General features: G+C 37.3%; 1 protein-coding gene across 3 annotated transcripts in view; it reads left to right on the forward strand.

Moving 5' to 3' along the window:
• PRP4K (pre-mRNA processing factor kinase PRP4K) overlaps positions 1 to 12800 on the forward strand; it is a 42339-nt gene extending 29539 nt beyond the window's left edge. The window contains exons 8-16 of one of the 3 annotated variants that reach the window (XR_010321118.1): positions 700 to 790; positions 2684 to 2831; positions 3929 to 4066; positions 4726 to 4879; positions 8103 to 8217; positions 8788 to 8939; positions 10258 to 10344; positions 11506 to 11783; positions 12755 to 12800. Coding sequence is in view for 1 of the 3 variants with exons in the window: in XM_010597549.3 (XP_010595851.1) it covers positions 700 to 790; positions 2684 to 2831; positions 3929 to 4066; positions 4726 to 4879; positions 8103 to 8217; positions 8788 to 8939; positions 10258 to 10344; positions 11506 to 11709 (1089 nt within the window). In the remaining 2 variants the exon portion in view is untranslated. Of the gene's footprint in view, positions 1 to 699; positions 791 to 2683; positions 2832 to 3928; positions 4067 to 4725; positions 4880 to 8102; positions 8218 to 8787; positions 8940 to 10257; positions 10345 to 11505 lie in introns of all 3 variants that reach the window. The other 2 variants (XR_002787644.2, XM_010597549.3) reach the window with 2 other exon arrangements.
• The last annotated feature ends 7650 nt before the right edge of the window (positions 12801 to 20450 follow it).

Genomic DNA, 20450 nt, shown 5'->3' on the forward strand with positions numbered 1-20450 from the left:
TCAAGTAGATATATCACCTGTATATATTTTGCAATCAAACACCAAAAAACAGATGGGTTAAGAAGTGATGAAATGATTACTGAACCAGTTAAAACACTCGCACCCATCATTTGCCTGTATGATGCTGAAGGATCTTCTAGGTACCATGGAGGCTGATGTGTAATAAAGGTTGATTAGAACTATCAGGTATTCTAAATTTTCAATTTTCCTCACAGAGTTAACTGAGGCAGGTAATATTTTATGCATATGTGGAAAGAAACATGTCTTCTGTGGACAGGGCAGGGAAAGAAATGGTGAAAATTGGTAAGGTAAAGAGTTGGACCCTAGTTTTCTAAACTTATAATTAACTGAGTGCCAGTCTAACTTTTATCCCAATCTGTCTATCAATAACTATGGAAAAGCAAACTTATTTAGAGTTTTTAATTTCATTTATATTGTGTTAATTATACTCCTAAAAGCTTTTGAAAATAATTTGCTAGGGTTTTTTTCCCCCCGAGCATTGTTATGACAGAAGAAGCTTTGGTAATCGTGTCTCAGCTATGTCGCATTTACATAAATGATAATAGTAGTTCATCTAATTTTATAGAAAATACTGTTACTAAATTATAGCTGGTTTTGCCTTCTTTTAAAGCAAGTGCTATTAAGTGTCTGTCTAATTGATTAGTGCGTAGATAGCTCATGTTGCCTCCACAATTTCAGAGTGCTCGTCTTCGGGCTGCTGGCATTGGCAAAGATTTCAAAGAGAATCCCAACCTCAGGGACAACTGGACTGATGCAGAAGGCTATTATCGTAAGTACGCACTTAGTAACTTTACGGTTCTTTGTAATCCCTTGTAAAAGCCTGTTCTTGATGCAGTCTCACATCACTGGAGAACTCTGAAAAGTCACCCCCTGGCTCCATCATTTAAAAACTGTGGCACCTCTCACAGCTGCATGAACCCGTGCATGTTCTAGGGAGCACCCCAAGAGCATCACAAATTAAAGTGAGGTAAAAACTTGATGTACTACTTAAATGTATTCAAAGTTATTTTCAGCCATGAGATAATCTTCCAGAATAAAGGGGTACCTCACTTGCATGTCTTGATCTGAAACCAAGAAAAACAACACTCGAGGACTTGGGATGCCAGTCACACAGTTTTTGTCATGTAGGACTACAACCGGAAATGCTGCGTTGAGCAGATTCTTTCCCTACTCAGTGTTAAAATCATCAGCAGGTGATAAAGCCAAACCCTTTACCATTGAGTCTAGCAGTAGAATTGCCCCACAGGGTTTTCAAGGCTGCAAATCTTCATGGAAGCAGACTGCCACATCTTTCTCCTGTGGAGCAGCTGGTGGGTTCAAACCACTGACTTTTCAATTAATAGGTGTCTTGGCATCTAGTGCTGCTGTAACAAATACCACAGGTGGATGGCTTTAACAAACAGAAGTTTATTCTCTCACAGTCCAGTAGGCTAGAAGTTCAAATTCAGGGCACTGGCTCCAGGGGAAGGCTTTCTCTCTCTGTCAGCTCTGGAGGAAGGTCTTTGTGATGCATCAGTCTTCCCTTGGTCTGGGAGCATCTCAGCTCAGGAACCTCAGGTCCAAAGGACACACTTTGTTCCTGGCACTGCTTTCTTAGTGGTACAAGGTCCCCATGTCTCTCTGCTCGCTTCTCTGTTTTATATCTCAAAAGAGTTTGGCTTAAGACACTATCTAATCTTGTAGATTTCATCGGTATAACTGCCACTAATCCATCTCATTACATCATAGTGATAGGATTTATAACACATAGGGAAATTACATCAGATGACAAAATGGTAGAGAATCATACAAATCTGGGAATCGTGGCCTAGCCAAGTTGACAGATATTTTGGGAGGTGCACAGTTCAATCCATGACAGTAGGCAAGTGCTTAACCACTACGCCACAAGTGCAGTTGATAGAACAGCCGAAACTCTTCATGTAATGATGTGAAGTTTGGCATGCAACTTCTGACCACATACGGAGTGTGTGGCCAGTGGCATTATGGTTTCCATTCTCTGTTGTATCTAGGAGACTAGGCTTATAGTGACACTTTTTTTTTTTTTTTTTTTTTGTGCTTTAGGTGGAAGTTTATAGCTCAAGTCAATTTCTCATTGAAAAATTTACACGTTTTGTGCCATTGAGTACAGTTCCTACAATGTGACAACATGCTCCCCCTTTCCACCCCCAGTTTCCTGTGTCTTTTCGTCCAGTTTCTGTCCCCTCCTGCCTTCTTACCCTGCTTTTGGACAGGAGCTGCCCATTTGGTCTTGTATATTTGATTGAACCAAGAAGCATGTTTTTCACATGTTATTTTTGTTTTATAGGCCTGTCTAATCATTGTCTGAAGAATGGGCTTCAAGAATGGTTTCACTTCTGGGCTAACAGCATCCAGGGGCCATAGTTTTGGGGGTTCCTCTGCTCTCTGTCAGACCATTAAGTCTGGTCTTTTTATGTGAATTTGAATTCCGTTCTGCAGTTTTCTCCTGCTCTGTTCAGGACACTCTGTTGTTTTCTCTGTCAAGGTGGTCATTGGTGGTACCCAGGCACTATCTCGTTCTGCTTTCGGGCTGGTGGTGCACTGTGTTTTCGTACTTTCTAATTTATTATGTATATCTCATGGTTTTGTTTAGTAACCTGATTTTATTATGGTAAAAGTTCTAATTTTTTAATTTACTTTTTAGGTGTGAACATAGGTGAAGTCCTTGATAAGCGTTACAATGTGTATGGCTACACGGGTCAAGGTGTATTCAGTAATGTCGTACGAGCCAGAGATAATGCAAGAGCCAACCAGGAAGTGGCTGTGAAGATCATCAGGAACAACGAGCTCATGTACGTTTACAGTAGGTGTGATGAGTCTTTGGTAACGCGCGTATTCACAGATGAACCTGTTTTCACATGCCATTTCACATATACTTTTAAAAGTGTAACACAATCTGCAAAACAAGTATTGTGGTTACAAAGTGACAAACTTTTTTTTTGAATGTGGATTTTTTATTTATAGCCTTGTGTTAAATATGTAAAGTTCTAGAACCATAGGCCGATTGTATTTAGTTCATCTCAGTACTTCTGTGTGCAGAGTACTGCATTAGGCACTAATATGAGTAGACTCCATTCCTTCTACTGCCTGTTGTATGGCCATTTTTTGCTGTGAATGTCTTAAGACCGGAGGTGAGAAATGAAAAAAATCACATTGATTAGCTGTCACTGAACATATATCTGATTCATCAGATAGTGACGGGTATTATTTGTGTCTCTCATTTATTCCTTGCCTTTTTCTCTAATAGAGTAGGTAATTGCCTAAGCTTTAATGTACAATGTGTGCCACACAGTGAACTGGAGTTAGAGTCAGCTTCCCTCTGATCTGAAAAGCTAGCTAGCAGTGCTGTGGATCTTGGCTGAGGCCTTAGGCATCCCATGCTTAGAAAGTTTGTGTCTTTGAATGGTAAGCTCCAACTTCTTTTTCTAGATGCTAACTTTAAAATGTAGATAATTGAAAATTATAAACAGAATTTCAAAGAATATCTGAGTATTAGAATTTGGTAAGATATATCCATCATTAGATCCTTAAAGGAACTGAGACTAGTATAGCATGTAGTTCCATTTTTATTAAGAAATAATTACATCACAGTGTTTTATTATATTACAATGTACAGATTCGTTTCAAACAAGGTAGATTTGTTCTTCACTCTTTCTGTTTTACTAAGTGATTATTTTGGAAAATAACTCCATCCATGAAAATGATATTTGGCTAAATATCAAATATTATGTGAACGATACATAGACATGTCATCCCTCAACAGATAAGTTCTTGAAAATACATGAAATACTTAACACAAGTCAGACTGGGACTGTCAAATATATATTATTTGATTTTCCTGAATTCTGCATATATTCAATTTTGACCTAATTTTTTCTTTTTATTTCAGGCAAAAAACTGGTTTAAAAGAACTCGAGTTCTTAAAAAAACTTAATGATGCTGATCCTGATGACAAGTTTCATTGTTTGCGACTCTTTAGACACTTTTATCACAAACAGCATCTCTGTCTCGTATTTGAGCCTCTCAGGTACATTGTCAAAACCTACATATTAAACTGAGGAGTTCATGTCTTCACCCTTACCGACCTCGTTTTGGAAAAATGCCGTGACAGATTTGCAGGATATTTGACTTTGTTTTTTTTTTTAAGCAGCGCTAGTTATTGTTTTTTAACTGTTAGTTAGAACTTCTTGGCATTCATTAATGTGTAAACCTTAATTGACTGTATACTCTGCACCAGGAACTAATCTCATGTAACCTACAGGTCAACAGAGAGATTCTCTGAGATTTAAATACTTCAAGGAAGGGTTAAGCCCGGATGTAAAGAAATGGGACTGGTGCGGACAGAAATAGGATTTTGATCTTCAGTGTATGGCTTCATTGTTGTGCCTTCAAACGTAAACCCATTCTAAAGTCAAAATAGAAATTTTTCCATGCATATCTTCCATTCTGTTAATTTTGAAAATTGGGTTTTATTGGAAAATCCTGTTTGGATATGTACACGCAGCTCCATATGCTCTTGTTTCAGTGTAATAATTGATCAAACTTTGGGGGAAGTTTTCAAACAGAACATTTTTATTATAAAATGTATTTTGGTCTTGACTTTATGCATGAACATGTTTTTACCTTTTGTATTTCCATATTGCATTCTAACCTGTAATTTCACTTTTTTTCCATCTCTCCAAAAAGTATGAATTTACGAGAGGTATTAAAAAAATATGGTAAGGATGTTGGTCTTCACATTAAAGCAGTAAGATCCTATAGTCAGCAGTTGTTCTTGGCATTGAAACTACTTAAAAGATGCAATATCTTGCATGCAGATATCAAGCCAGACAATATCCTGGTAAGTCAAACAGCTACACTACCGTATATATCCGTATCCCTTCTTTCTAGCAGTGTGGTTGTTAACGATATAAATGACATCTTAGAAGCATAATTTAGTATACTAGTTGACCAGTACTGAATGACTTTGCCAGTTTTTACTTTTTCGGAAATTCAGGTATGTGATTTTATAAAAAAAAAAAAAAAAAGTATGCAGAAAGAGGAAATAGGCTATTATCCCAGTTTTTTCATTTGATTGTTGGATTTGCAGTACTCACAGACTGCCAAAGAGTGCTTTAATACAGTAATGAGAGACTTCCTCTGATATCTAAAAATGTGCTGCACATGTTACTGGTTTGAAATTAAGGAGTATTCTCTATCCTTGTTCTCTTATTTTATAGATTGAGAGTTGGGGAGATTTAATAGAATTACCTTTCTTAAGCAGATGTTTGAAGGTGTCCCAGAGTAACTCTTTGGTTTATTTATTGGTGTAGGAGCTTTGGCTTCTGGGGATCCAAACACAGTGAAACTCAGCGTGGTTAGGTATTATATTGAAAGGCATCCCTTTTAATGTCTTGACTTTTCCTACTAATGACTTCTGGTCTAATAACATGCAGATTTCACGGGTTTGTGTTTTTAAAATCTGAAAATCTGCATCACATATTATCACAGTAGAGTGACTAATGTGCACTCGTGCGTGGGCACCCCCCTTTAGCCCCAGTGTATCATGGCTCTGCCCTGTGCTGTTCACTGTTGGGGGAGTGCTCACAATTTGGAGAATTCCTAACTTATCTGCCAGTAACATATTCCACATTTTGTTTTATCTTGCTCTAAAGGTTCGTTGGAAACCCTGGTGGTATTGTGCTTAAGAGCTATGGCTGCTAACCAAAAAGTTGGCAGTTAGAATCTACCAGGTGCTCCTTGGAAACCCTGTGGGACAGTTCTACTCTGTAGGGTCACTGAGTCAGGATCGGCTTGACAGCAGTGGGTTTGTTTTTTTTTTTCTTTGGAAAGGGTTACTATGAGTCCAGAATCGACTCGACGGCAGTGAGTTTGGTTTTGGTTGGTTAATGGGTACCTTATGTCAACTCTCATACAATTAATGCCTGTGAGAGACCTTTGGAAAAGGCCGAGTACGTATGTAAGGTGCCCTTTATTGTGAACTGTTTGGGCTGTGACAAAATAGGTTGTGATCTCAATTAAAGCTTGATAAGGACTTTATCAAGAATATATAGCTCCTAGCTCAGGTTTGCTTTTCTTTTTTAATGTCTTAAAAATATTTCTTCTGGACTACCACATTAATAATGAAGCACATTATTTTCATATATTTTGTCTTAGTTTATATTGTATGTCAATTATAATTTGGGGATAGAGGAGATCAGTAATTACAGTGAAATGGTAGGTACATTGTAAATGAATTACAGCATTGCCAAGTCAACTTCATAGTCGATTTTTAGCTTTTTCTTTTTCTTTAATTATTTTCTTTAATTGTGAAATGTATCATCCATACTGAAGAATGTATAAAACATACAACAACTTAAAAAGTAATTAATTATACAGTGGACGTAAAACCTGCGAAAGCCGGAACCTGTGTAAGGCAGAAACCTGTCAGAGAATGAAAACTCAAGTATTTCTCTTAATAGAGAGAGATAGAAAAGTGGTAAGCTGCACCCTGTCAAAGGCGGAACACTGGCGAGGCCCAGACAAGTCAAGGCAGTCCCACTGAGTGCCAGTTCTCACAGGTTTCACTGTAGAGAAGCTCCTGTTTTGGAACTTCATTTGTCATTGAGTTAATCCTAAACTAGTACAGGTTTTTACATGGATTTCAGAAATTCTAGGTTTTTCCTACTTCTTGAGGAAGAAATAAATACACCTCAGAGACCACATAAAGGCGATTTTTGTTAATGGAAATCCAAAGCATTTTGCCCATGATTTCAGCCAACTGGCAGGAACAGCACGTTCGTTATGGAGGGAATAGATGTCACAAACTAAAGTGCATACGAGTGTGGATACTCTGCTATTATTTAAGACATTTTAATCAGGCCACAGAGATTCTAATTTTAAAATGGTCTTTAGTTTTCTCTGGGTATTGAAACTACCCATCTTTTAGTAGCTGAATGCGACTTATGCTTCAAAACACTTTTAAAAAAGTACTTTTCCATTTTCAGATAACTCCTGATCCCAAAAATAAAGAGAATGGTTATTGATGTGTTAGTTAAAAATAATTGTTTCTGTTACTATCATAATCCTGTGGCTGTCATCTATATTAGACCAGTGACCAGTGTGTAATACTGGCCAAGCTTCATGCTATCCCAATAGAGAATGCTTAGGTCTATTTTAAGTGATCTGTTTCTTTGGGGTGGGAATAGTAGGCCAAGTTCAAGTCCCAACTCGAAATTTGTGTGTGTCTCTTTTGAAGGGGGGAAGGGACTCTGGAATATGAATTGTCTTCACTTGTTAATCGTGAACATTCCTCTGACTCATGAGTGGCAGCAGTCATGGGAGCACCTCCAGCCTTTCTCAGCAGATGTCACTGTCACTGTGTATGTTGATGTACTTACCAAGGAAAAGGGAAACAATTGACTAATATAGAGATCATATTTATCAAGTTTACCAAATATATTTAACATTTTCTTGGCTAATACCTTCTTTATATTTAAGGGACTTTAGTACTTTTTTTTTTTTTTTTAAGTACTTTTTAGACTTGAAGTGATTGCTAAATTTGGGATGGTTTAGCAGCTTCAAATGAAGAGAATGTTTTTATTTGGTCTTTGTGGAAATTTAACCTGAATCATCCTTCTGATTTCATTGCCATCATAAATTCTGGCAACTGAAAGTTAAGTTTGATCTCTTCATTTAATGAAATGTATTCATGTTCCCTTAAATAGTAACTTGACTGTATTCAGGTATTTTGGGGTTTTTTTAAAGAGGCTTTGCTTCGTGAGATTTTTCTCTCCCCACCCTTTTTAAAAATGGTGTTTGTTCAAATTAAATGAATTTGGCATTGCCCCACATTCCCTTACTGAAAAGTTTTTTTTTATGTACTCATTGTAGTCAAATATTTGATAGCTCCTCTCATTTTTTATGATTAGGAAATCGACCTAAAAATAGAAGAAGAATATTAAAATGAGTGGTTTTGTTCTCAGTATTGGAGTTTGTATAGCTTCTCAAAGCCAGTTATTTTTATTATGTGTCTTAACCCTTAGGTTGAATTAAGTTTCCTTGAAATTTAATTTGTTTTGCAGGTTAATGAATCAAAAACTATTTTAAAGCTTTGCGATTTTGGGTCAGCATCACATGTTGCAGATAACGACATAACGCCGTATCTTGTCAGTAGATTTTATCGTGCTCCTGAAATCAGTAAGTGTCTTTAGGTGTTTTTTGATCTAGGCTATGGTATGCAGTGAAAACAGCACATTTAATTTCCAGGTTCTGTTTTCCATCACACCTCAGCAGCTGTGTGGCTCATTCATGAGGAGGGAACTGTAGCAAGTTCATCCCCCTCTGTTGGCATGGTGGTGGTTGTGACAGGAGTCTTGATCATGTCAGGCAAGACTAGCAAAACAATTGTGGAAAGAATTCAACTTTAGAAGACTGCTCTTGATTATTCAGGGTCTGATTATCAAACTTGTGAATTACAGGTGACCTTTATTTCTTTCTCTTTCTTTTGCCCTTTTGAGGCTGATTAGCACCTCCACCAAAGGTGAAATGGAAAAGGAAGAGATACACATTTTCTTAGTTTTGCCATATTAGTTTGCCCCATTTTTTAAGATTTTGAAGGGTCTCTGTTAAGGGAAAAGGCCATGAAACTAGTTGTCAGACTGCTGTGGTATTAATATTGCGGTTATAGTCCAAGCTCCCCTATTAATGGAAATAAAAATTAATGGTTGATTATTGTTCTCATGTATTAAAACTTCATTTTGTTTTCAGTTATAGGTAAAAGCTATGACTACGGCATAGATATGTGGTCTGTAGGTTGTACCTTATATGAACTTTATACCGGAAAAATCTTATTTCCTGGCAAAACCAATAACCATATGTTGAAGCTCGCCATGGATCTCAAAGGAAAGATGCCAAATAAGGTAGGACATTAGTACAAGCTTGTTTTTTCCATGGTCTTAGTAGTAATTTCTTATAGACTAATGGACTGCTGACACTTAACTCTGATGGCTATAAAACAAAAATTGAGAGGCAGGTAGATGGTTATTGTGATTCCTTAGGTCCTTTCCCATTTCTAGTCTCATAATTAATGGTTATAATCAGCCAAGAGCTAAGAGGATAACTAAAGAACTCTTTTTTCCTTTTCCCTCTTAAGTCTACCCTTCGTGTTTTTCTTCATTCTCTAGCCTCTTGAATTAAGCAGGGGGAAGCCACCTGTGGTTTAGGAGAGAATTGGTTAGCATACATTTGTTAAGCATCATAACATAACTATTTGATATCTCTGTCCCACTTCTTCCATTTATTGCCCTTCAGTGCTGGGCAGAGAAGCAGCAATATTCTTGGGAATACAACCGGAACTGGTAAGAGTACCAGACACCCCTGGGAGATAGCATGAAAAAGATGCAGATGAGGTTATTTAAATGTAAACTAGTGCCTACTGATCAGAATGAATGGCTGATTTTGTAAGAGGAACTTGATGGCAGTCAGTTTATTGAAGTTTAGAGGTTATTTGGGAAGGGAAGGTACAAAGAAAATTCATTTGATAAGACGTCTTTCTTAGAAATCCACCCTTAATACTTTAGCTGTAATATCAGTTTCTCGTGTGTCTAACGTGAAGCAGGAACTTTTGGCTTTATAAAAATGTCTGAAGGCCTTATCTTAGATTTTTAAGATTTCGGTTTATTTGCTGAATTTCTGAGAGATTTTTCTCCCTGTAGGTCAGAAGCTATTACGGATTTTAGATACTGTTCAAATTCTGTTAGGTTGGATTTGTTTAGAATTAGTTACACTGAATTTAGCTCTGTTGTTACTTGTTTTAATTGGGTTTAGCCTGTACTGTATTAGCACTCTTAGAACATGATGTGCAAAATGCCATTCGGCTTCCTAACTGCCAAGAGAAAAGGCTCCAATTGTCTGATATCTTCCCTGTCTTGAGAACAAATGATTTTAAGTCTTTGTTTAATCCCAAATTTTGAATAATGAAACCGAAACTTGATATGCAAATTAGATTAGGTCACTGCCTGAAAAAATATAATTTCATGTTAAGTAGTTTAGGTGCAACATTCGTTTTAGCATTTTCAAAGATACTGATAAACTCTTGAGAGCAAGGAAATCTGAGCTCATTTCCAAATAAGAAACAAATCCAGAGAGATTAAATAATTTGCATGACTTGTTATGTATTGTTTTAGGCCAGACTGTTTTCATAATAGTTGAAAACCCAAAGTTTTTTTTCCCCTTTAGATGATTCGAAAAGGCGTATTCAAAGACCAACATTTTGATCAAAATCTCAACTTCATGTACATAGAAGTTGATAAAGTAACAGAGAGGGTAAGTCTCTTTTAATTGTTATATCTTACTGTTAATGAATTGAGTACTGGGTGGTACTAGGAGCTATGCATATTTATTTTTTAAATAACATTAAAAATAATTCTTTTTCTGCTGTTGGCCAACTCTTGGATAAAACACCATATTATGGAAAAGATTAAGGGATTTTTAAATGCTTTTCTAGTATAATGAGTTTGTTTTTATCGTAGGTGACATCTAGCATCCATCGTCTGTCGTTTGGATCACTTTCTTGGTCTTAACACCTTCTGTGAGCACTCATACTAGAGTGACCTTCCTGGAAACAAATCTGTTCATGTTACTCTCTCTATTTAAAAACCCTTCATTAGCTCCTTATTCCCTGTAAGATAATATTTAAGTTTTTCAAATTAAGTCCTCCATGATAGGAACTCTGCCTTTTTCAACAATTTTCTCTCTCTGCACAGTATTCCATAAAGCCCATAGTCCATGCCTGGCCGTTATCTAAGGACCATGCTGTTTTAAACCTCTGTGTCTGCTCCCAGACCTCCCTGTACTCGTAATTCATCTCCTATACTAATTCCTTTAAAAAATCTCAACTTCAAGTTTTCTCTGAAATACTGAGTTCTGTATGTGCCTTTCTAAAACTTCTAGGATGAAGTAATGACTTCCTTATTTTCCTCCTTATTTTATGGTTTCCTAACTTTGTCAGAGCAGTTAACATGCCATTGTATTGTCCTTTTACATGTCTGTCTCTTAACTGGACTGCAATCTCCTTCAGGGTAGGAAAAGTCCAGTTCAAACAGCAAATGGCTACTATTAAGTAGTTTAATGTTTTAACTATTTTTTCTTAATATCATAGAATTATTTTCTGTTATCGTTGTGATCTTTTTTATAAAATTAAGTTCTAGAATGATCTTTAAAAAAAAAACTGTCATAGAAATTGATGTATGTTTTGCTGTGTATATCTTCTCCGAAATAAAAAGAAGAAAATGCTTATAGCTAACAGGGTTGACTTTGTCCATTGAAGTGTTTTTAGCGCTTCTTGAAAAGATGTAGAGGGCACAGCAAGCCATGTACAAGTTTTAAATGAGTAGGTGATAAACACACATATATTCTTAATATAGACCCAAAAGTCCGATATTTTAGTATCTTATTTAGAGGTGTATTTTTAAAAATTATTTTTAGGAGAAAGTTACTGTCATGAGTACCATTAATCCAACTAAGGACCTATTGGCTGATTTGATTGGGTGCCAGCGACTTCCTGAAGACCAACGCAAAAAAGTGCACCAGCTAAAGGACTTGTTGGACCAGATCCTAATGTTGGACCCAGCTAAACGAATTAGCATCAACCAGGCCCTACAGCATGCCTTCATCCAGGAAAAAATTTAAACCAGATGAAGAAGCTCTAAGGGTTTGAGTAATTAAATACAAAGACTGAAGAGATGTCACAGCAGTTTATTAATGTATATAAACTTATAAATATTTCTCCAGCAAATTTGAGGAAGCATGATATATTTGAATTAACACCAAGGGTGATATTTCTTTTAGAAATGTTAGATAATCTGTTGCGTGTCTTATGTGAAATTTCACCGTAGAACTGTTTTAGTTGCCAAGACTGCTCAGAATTACAGTCCTAATGTATATGATTGCAGTTCACATCAAGACAAAAGCATCTGTTATAAAATGAGTAGTAATACTGGGTGGTTGCTTTGTTTTTAGCAGACTTGGCTTCAGTTTGGTCTTCAGATAAAATGGCCAGCATAAATGCTGTTTATATTCACGTTTTCCTAGGTTTGTGTGTGCAGGCCACAGCAGCATGCCCTTGGTGTAGTCAGTGCCGAAAGGGGTCTGTTCCTTCTTGAGCCTGCCTGCAGGGATGGTCTCCTCTTTTAAAGCAGGTTGTGTACAACATTCAGTACACTGAAGGTAAGCTAAACCATCAACATCACTGGTGTTTTAAAATGTTATTTTATTGGAACGATTGACAAATGAGGGATATTAGTTTTGTGACAGAATTCCCTGCATGTGTGATAACCGATCTTGTTTTATTTTTTGGCATTGCAACTGTGGCATAGTTACAATTTCTGTTCTCTTCATCACATTTAAAATTTGGAGAGTATGCTCTTGATGGATAGAACACCTTCAGTGTACTGTTTCTTATTAACTTTAATTTTTTTTAATCAACTTGCTATAGACTTTATATACATTTTGTTAAATACAGTTCCTAGAGACATAGAAACCAGGCGTAGTTTTCATTTACTAATTTCAGATGTTGAGGCCTACTTCTGAAAGTCCTCATATTTAAAGCTTAGACAACATAATGAAATTTTTAACTATTTGTATGTCATTTTGAAAGTGTACTGCTTTATGGTAAAAGTGTTTTTCATTTGTTCATTGTTTTCATTATTTGTGATCATGTTGTCTTTCAATACAGGCATAAACCTTCCACTCTTGAACAAAGCAGCTGCTTTTTAAAAGCGGTAATTGCTTCTTTACCTTTTATTTCTTTTGTAAATGAAGCTTTTCTTTAAGAATGTGACTTTAAAGTGTTGTCTATTGCATAAAACAGTTGACACTCACTTATTGTAAAGTGAAGATTGTTCTACTGCATGTAAAGTGGACCATGCAGACTTCTGTATGTTTTCAGGATGCATCATTAGATAATAAAGTCTTTTGTCAACAAGGCATTTGTAGCCATTTTTAAAAGTTTTTGTCTTCAGTGCTGGTAAGTCAGGTAAACCTTAAATAGTTAAAAGCAACCTTTCATTTTTCCTGTAAGTCTTTAATTAAAAGTACTTATTTGTTAAAAATGTAAACCTAGTGAAAAGTTTTATCATTTTATTAGTAATAATGATACTAATTATATCCCAAAAAGCCCTACAAGTATTGTCAGCTTTCAGTGTAGTGAGATTATTCCTGTAGGTTATGGGGTATAATTCAGGATTTAACTAATGTTTCTGCTATTTTCTCACTTTTCCTTTTGATGGTGCGGAAAGAGAAAAAGGAAAACGGGGCACAGGCCATTCAACGCCTTCTCCAAGGGGTCTGATTTGCTGAGACACCAGCTTCACCTTCTTTACAAGGTTATTTCTGACAGCATGTGTAGATAAACATTTAGCAACAATTTAAAACAAAATCATGTAAATCAGCTTGGTTTTGCAGCACAGAGGAGTTAGCATTTTTAACATGGTAGGAGAGAGATTTCAGAAGTGTATGTAGTCTTTTTGTTAAAATTACTGCTTGCCTCCCTGAGGAATGTAGAAAAAATCAGATTTTAGGGGTTTCAATCATATTTTTAAATTGTAAATGGGATTTTTTTATTCACCCAGGCACCTAATTACAACAAGCATGCACATTTTGGTGCATTCAAGAATGGAAAATCAGAATAGCAGCATTCTTCTGGTGGGTTTTGCTCCATTTAAAGCCATGAAATGAACTGCAGCCAGGAAGGTGATAGATGGGATAATGTGCCACCTATGAACCTGCAGCCCGTCTCCTCATGGTTTAGACTTACTAAAATCAATACCAGGTGATTTTCCCCTTCAAGTAGAGTGAAGCCTTCTAAATAAGGCATCACGAGTGCAGCTTTTCCACCTGAATAAATGGGTAGTGATTTTTCCCACCATTACTTATTTGGTGATAACATGCTGCATATTCGAGTCTTGTGGAGTTATTACCACATGAAATAAGCATTGTGATGCTTCTGATGATTTTCATGGCTTCATTTTATATAATTGTTAAGTAATTTAACTTCTACTAGAAACAGTTCGTCTTATGCCTTCAAAACTATTACAAATTCTTTAAAAAACAAAGTTGCTTGTTACTTGTTCTTTGTGTTTTAGGTGCAGCTCAGTGGAGGATGACGACAACCAGAAGACATGAGCTAAGGTTTCTGTCCTATAAAAGATTAACAAATAAAAAAGAACTCCATTTAATTTTTGTCTTAATTTTTTCATTTTCAGCATTATGATTTGGGTTTCATTAATGTTTGGTACTTAGAATAATAGTGCTTTCGTGGTGTTCATCTGTAAAGTGCTCATTTGTCAGGCTTCCTTGCCTCTCCTGCCTTCCCCCCCGACCCCCCCAAAAAAGTACTTGTCACATTGAGTGATTTTATAAAAAACTCTGAGTGGTGAGATCCCACATAACACATGGTGGTTGAAATTGGTTTTAAGGATTATTAGAAAACAGCAACTGCCAAAATAGCATACATCTAAAAGTCATCTGCAACCTTAGGTGTCTTCTATCTTTAGCTTACCATTTAGGAACATTTGTAACAGTTGCTTCAGTCGTGGTCTTAACAGACAAAATATCCTGAGCCATGGTTAGTTGTTCTTAAGGAAAGTGAGGAAGATGATGGTCTGTAGATCTTTGGTATTCTCAAATCTAGCCTCCCTAAATTTATCTATTTGAACGGAACCCTGTCGACAGCCCCTAACTTTATTAGAATATGTAATTTTGCTAAGGTATAAGTTTGGAACTCTGCAAGACCTCTGTTAGATTGAGGTGAGTGAGCTGTTTTTAACAAGCCTGCATTCATATTTCAGAGTAGCTATATAGTTTTCAGATACAAGTATCTCGTGAAGTTTTGCTTTAGGATTACATTTTTTGTCAAAGCTTATGTAAAGTGACTATCAGGCTTGAGGATTCTTAAAAGCCTAAGGACATAGCCCTCAAAAAGATCGTATTATTTCCACTTTTCAGGGAACAGCTGAGGTCAGAAAGCATGTACTGTTAAAACACTCTGTTCCCTGAGTAGACTTCACTCTTAACAGCTCCTCAGAAATGAGGTTGGAATTGTCCAGTTTTAAAGGGGAGCATCTTGTCATAAATTTTAAGACCCTCTCTGTGTTTGTTTCCACCTTTAAGTCCTTGGTGACGTCCTGCTGCTTCACTCCCCAATGGCTATCTCATTTCACTTTTCTTATCAAAATAATTTCATGTTTTAAAGTAATATAATTTTTATCTTACTTGCCATTGTAATTACCACTTTTTTCCTAACAATAACACACAGGCTATATTGATAATACAGACAGATATATATAATGTTACAGGGTTTGTGGTACCCACTACCCATTGCCAGCAAGTCGATTCCGACTCAGCGACACTATAGGACAGAGTAGAACTGCCCCGTAGAGTTTTCAAGGAGCGGCTGGTGGATTCGAACTGCCGACCTTTTGGTTAGCAGCCGTAGCTCTTAACCACTGCACCACCAGGGCTGCAGGGTATGTGGTAGAGGTAGTGAAATGTAATGTTCTCAGATTGGTTTCATTTTTGCATTCTTCCTACTATGCCTTTCCTGTGCTTTATCATCATTTGTAAGCAGAACTGTAGCTGTGTAGGTACAGATAAAACCTTTGAAATGAAATAAAGGAATTCTTTTACTAAAATTTTAGCCCAAGAGTTAAGAATGTCCTTTCAAATGTTGGAGATGGGGAAAAAGCCAGATAGTCAAATATATAATTTCCCTCCTTTAGTTATAAAGACATTGTTAAAAACAGGCTTCCTAAATGTTTATTTCTGTTTTCATAGTACCTTAGTTTCCAGCGTATATTCTACATGAATCTTATCAGTGCGCCTTCTAGATGGAATGCCCGCTGTAGAAATGTTCACTACAAACTATCATTCATGGTTTTTACGTGTCAATGATATGTACACTAAATTGACATAAAAAATGTTTGGCAGTTATTTTGATATCATATGGTATCTTTTTCTTAATGTTTCTTCTTCTGTATGTAGGGTAAGGGACTGTTCTCCTGACGAACCTTTCCATTTAGTGATCAAGACGTGGAAGCTGATCTCTGAGATGCTCACTGTGTATCCTAATTGGTGGTGGTATCATTGGAATTGTAACTTGCATTTAGCAGCACATGTTCCCAGTCAACTTATTGGGAAACTTAATAAAATATGTCTCTTACTGCCGTTTTGTCTCCTGGTTTTTCCTTTGCTGGAGTTGGGTATTTTTACACTTAGTTTTACATTAAAACAACATTTCTGCATAGATGAGAAGTTTGGGGAGCAGTGAGTCTAATGGGTGAAGCAACTAGAGCAGAAATAATGAGAATGTTGACACAATGTGAAGAATGTAACCAATGTCACTGAACAAAATGTGTAGAAAATTGTTAAGTGAGAGCATGTTTTGCATGTTTTTTACTTTGTATATATTTTCACCAAAAATTAAATATAACTTTAAGAATAAAAACCTCTAAAAAAAAAAAACAAAGTGAGAAATGATTTGGCTTCTTAAAAACTCGTCCAAAATTTACAACACATCAGGTAGTAACTTGAGAGAGAAGTTGAGGATAATTTGAGTTTATACAAATTGACCCTTTGAAATGGAGTTACAACTCAATAAGGAACTTAAAAAACAAACTATTAAGAGATCAAATATTGAATTTTTTTCAGATCTTAGATACTCTGTTTAAGTTCAGTTACCTCTTTTGTCTACAGTCCAAGAATTACATATAAACAGGAACCATGGAAATACTTAGGAAGAGGTGTGTTTTAGTAACTTTTTAAAAAGTCATATAAAATTAGGCTATTTCTGTCTTCAACTGTCCATTTAAACAATGTCTGTTGAGCTTGTTACCAAAAAACACAACTGTTAACGCACTTAAAAATATTTCTTAAAGAATTCTTACCTGACGTTTTTCAGAAATGTTTCACTGATGTTAATAGGTGTGCTTTGAGAAGTATTCAGTGCTCAAATCTGATTGGGAACTGCTGGATTAAATTCAGTTAAGGTAGAAGCCACCAGAAATTTTCACCACAGTTTTAAAAAAGTCAGCAAAATACTGATGCCCATTGTGGATCTCAGAGAGGGAGGAGGTGGGGAGGAACATTTTGCAAACTACTTAGCAGAATCTGCCCTTTCACAGAACCTACAGCCTGGAAACAGCTGATTTAGTTTGACTTTCCTCACAGATATCAAAACACATTCAAAGCACTAAGTGCAAAACACTGGAGGGAGTGTCACAGTTGTATTCCTGCTTGTATATTTCTGATTTGGTTTTCCTAGTAATAGAAACATAGTAAATTTCCTGTAATTATTTAGGTAATTTAGTTCATAGTACATGTAGAAGCCTGACAAATATGGGGCTTTTATTCTCGGTCTACCCAAGTTTTATTCTCCTATGGAAGTTTTCAGCTTTTCAAAACAGTGAATGAAATGTTTAAGAGGGCCAGGGAAGTTGTGTAAACCTTCAGCTTATGCTGAGGGTGGAGGGAAAGAGCCCATGGCTATAGAGAATGACACCTAACCCAGCTGGGGCTTATAACACAAGAGCAGCGGGTAGAGTCTGCTCCCGAAGAGTGCCGGCACCACGCCTTTGTAAGAAATGGGCTGCATTGGCCTGGCAGGGGACAGAAGCTACATTTACATCCATCTCTGCCTGACTTTGAAGGGTTCTGAGGTGATTGTATTCTGGTACATGTAGGGAAAGTAGTGAACCTCAAATGCAGGCTGTCCTGGGTCAGGGCGGCAGCACTGCAGGCTGAGGAACACCTGGGACATACTACGTCTTATTGTTGGCAGGAGAGTAAAAGTATTTCTACAGGAGAGCCAAATGTGGAAATTGATGAGCAAGCCAAGCAGCCAAGCTCATCTAAATTTTCCTGAACAGAATCACCTAAATTTATAAACATGTATCCACGTGAACTTTTCCAAATGTTTCTTCAAAAGTAATGGTAGAAGTTGGCTTTCAAAGGTCTGAAAAACACCCAAGACGTTTGTATTTGTTAGTTCATAACTAGTTTTCCTGTTCATAGAAATCATTTGTATTGCCTATTTTAATTAAATCTTTTCCCCTATCAGGCTTCAAGATGAACTTGAGATAGCTGCATCGTGTACTTCCTACAAAAGCACCACTTCTGGCCTCATTTTGGGACTCAAACACAAAGGACAGAATCCCAGCAACGGTATCTTTATTAAGTGATCGTGACGTGTTGAATTCATTAGTCCCTTTGCTCCATGACTGAATGCTGCTGGTAGTTTTAACATTTACACTTACATTTAAAGTAGTTTTGAACTATGATTGAAAACTATTAGATGATTCAGTAGCTCCTTTTTTAGGTTTAATGGCATCCTAAATGAAGTAGCCTGGTTGTGTTTCCAGTGAGAAGTTTAACTTTAGCACTTCCCTTGCCCAGCGCATGCGCGCGCACACACGTGCATTCAAAGGGACCAAACCAATTACCTAGTGCAGGAGTCTTATTTCACAACTTACCTGACAGAATTATTTACCCTATCTCCTGTTTCCCATCTCCCTTGCCCACTCCCAATCCTGGCCATGCTGAAAACCAGCGAGCTAGAGTATCTATGGAAAATAGCGCCTATAGCAATTAGTTTTAAATTGCCGAACGATTGCGCACAACTGGCGCTGGAAAAGGTGATGGCCTATAGAAACTGCCCGTTGGCACAGTTCCCCCAACCCTCACCCCCTCAAGCAGGGCCCAGGGCACACGGTATACCTGCCATACCCTAGATAAACCTAGGAGTAAGCAAGGTACCTATGGGTTTAATTTGCTGTGCACAATTTCACCTGTTTTCACATGAAATTGTGCACTACAGACTAGCAAGTAAGCACAAGTAAGCCCATGCATACTTGCTTAGTGGTTAATCTGCCCCTGCTTGCAAGAAGTAGGGTGTTAATAATGTGTTATGAATTGTTATTCTTCCAGTGACAGTTCAACCCTAAAGTGGCTCATTGCATCTTGAACTGACAAGAGCCATGCCTATTTTCCTGGTGTATCTTTTTTTTTTTTTTTTTGCTACATGTCAGGCACTTTTGCTCCATTCACTTAGTCATCACATAATTCTATAAGAGGTATTCTCCCCATTTTACAAATTAGGAAAGTAAAGCACAGCTAAGAAATCTGTTAAGGAGCAAACCCTGGGTTCAGATTCAAACAGTTGGCTATGGTGTATCTACTACATGCCAGGAAATGGTTGTTGGGGATATAGTGGTGACCAAAATTCCTGGAGTTTTACAGATAAAGATGAGGGGATAAAATCCAGGCGGATAAAGGTAGAAATGAAAATGGATGTAAACGGTTGTTTAAAAGTAGGGTTCAGGACTTTGGATTTCTGAACCAACATGTAAAGAGACTGAAAGTCAACACTCACCCTCAAAACAGGAGGAAAAAAAATCAACAACTCTTCTTAGATCTATCAGAGAATTGAGGTCGCAGAGCAAGCCACAGCCCCAAAACTGGAGATACAGGCAAATAGAAAAAATCCCAGTATACCTGAAGCAGAAACCACCACTGTACCCACATGGGTAGGAATACCCACCAATACAAAACCCATTGCCACCGAGTCAATTCCGACTCATAATCGACCCCTTGGGGTTTCCAAGGCTGTAAATCTCTCTGGAGGCAGACTGCACATCTTTCTCCCACAAAGCCCCTGGTGGTTTCCAACAGCTGACCTTTCAGTTAGTAGTTGCTGCTCCACCAAGGCTCCTTAGGTAGGAATATGCTAAGGGTAATTGACTACTGGGGATGGAGTGAGGATAAAATCAGAGATAAAAACTCCTATAGCCCAGTCTTAGGAGCAGCTCCACCTCCCAGAGTCCCAGAGGTTCTCACTGAAGATCATGAAAAATCTTTGAGGGCTTTGAGCAGGAAGAGGGGGAAAGTAACCATCTTGAAATTGTGCTCTATTCTCCTTAACAATAGCCTGCCCTCAAAGGAAATAATTTTACCAGAGCACTGGTAGCGCAGTGGTTAAAGCAATTGGCTGCTAACGGAAAGTTCGGAGGTTCCAACCCACCAGTGACTGTGCAGGAGAAAGTCGCAGTCTGCTTCTGTAAAGATTTACAGTCTTAGAAACTCTGTGGGGCAGTTCTACTCTGTCCCATACAGTCTCTATGAGTTGGAATCGGCTTTTTGGCAGTGGATTTGGTTTGTGGTAACCAATGTGAATTTTACCAGATCTTAACTGACCTGAAGGAACAAATACTCAACTACAGCCCTCACTAGTTTCCATGAGAAAGAAGAAAAATACCCAACTCCAACGCTTTGTAACCTTTCTGCCTCGCCTAAGGGTGAGGAGGAAAAAGGCTGAGAAGCACGCGTGTAAAGGCTACAGCCCAGGGGCCCAGGCTCACTAAAAGACTGAGACCTAATTA

This window comes from Loxodonta africana, chromosome 1 (genome assembly GCF_030014295.1).
Source record: "Loxodonta africana isolate mLoxAfr1 chromosome 1, mLoxAfr1.hap2, whole genome shotgun sequence".
Lineage (NCBI taxonomy): Eukaryota > Metazoa > Chordata > Mammalia > Proboscidea > Elephantidae > Loxodonta > Loxodonta africana.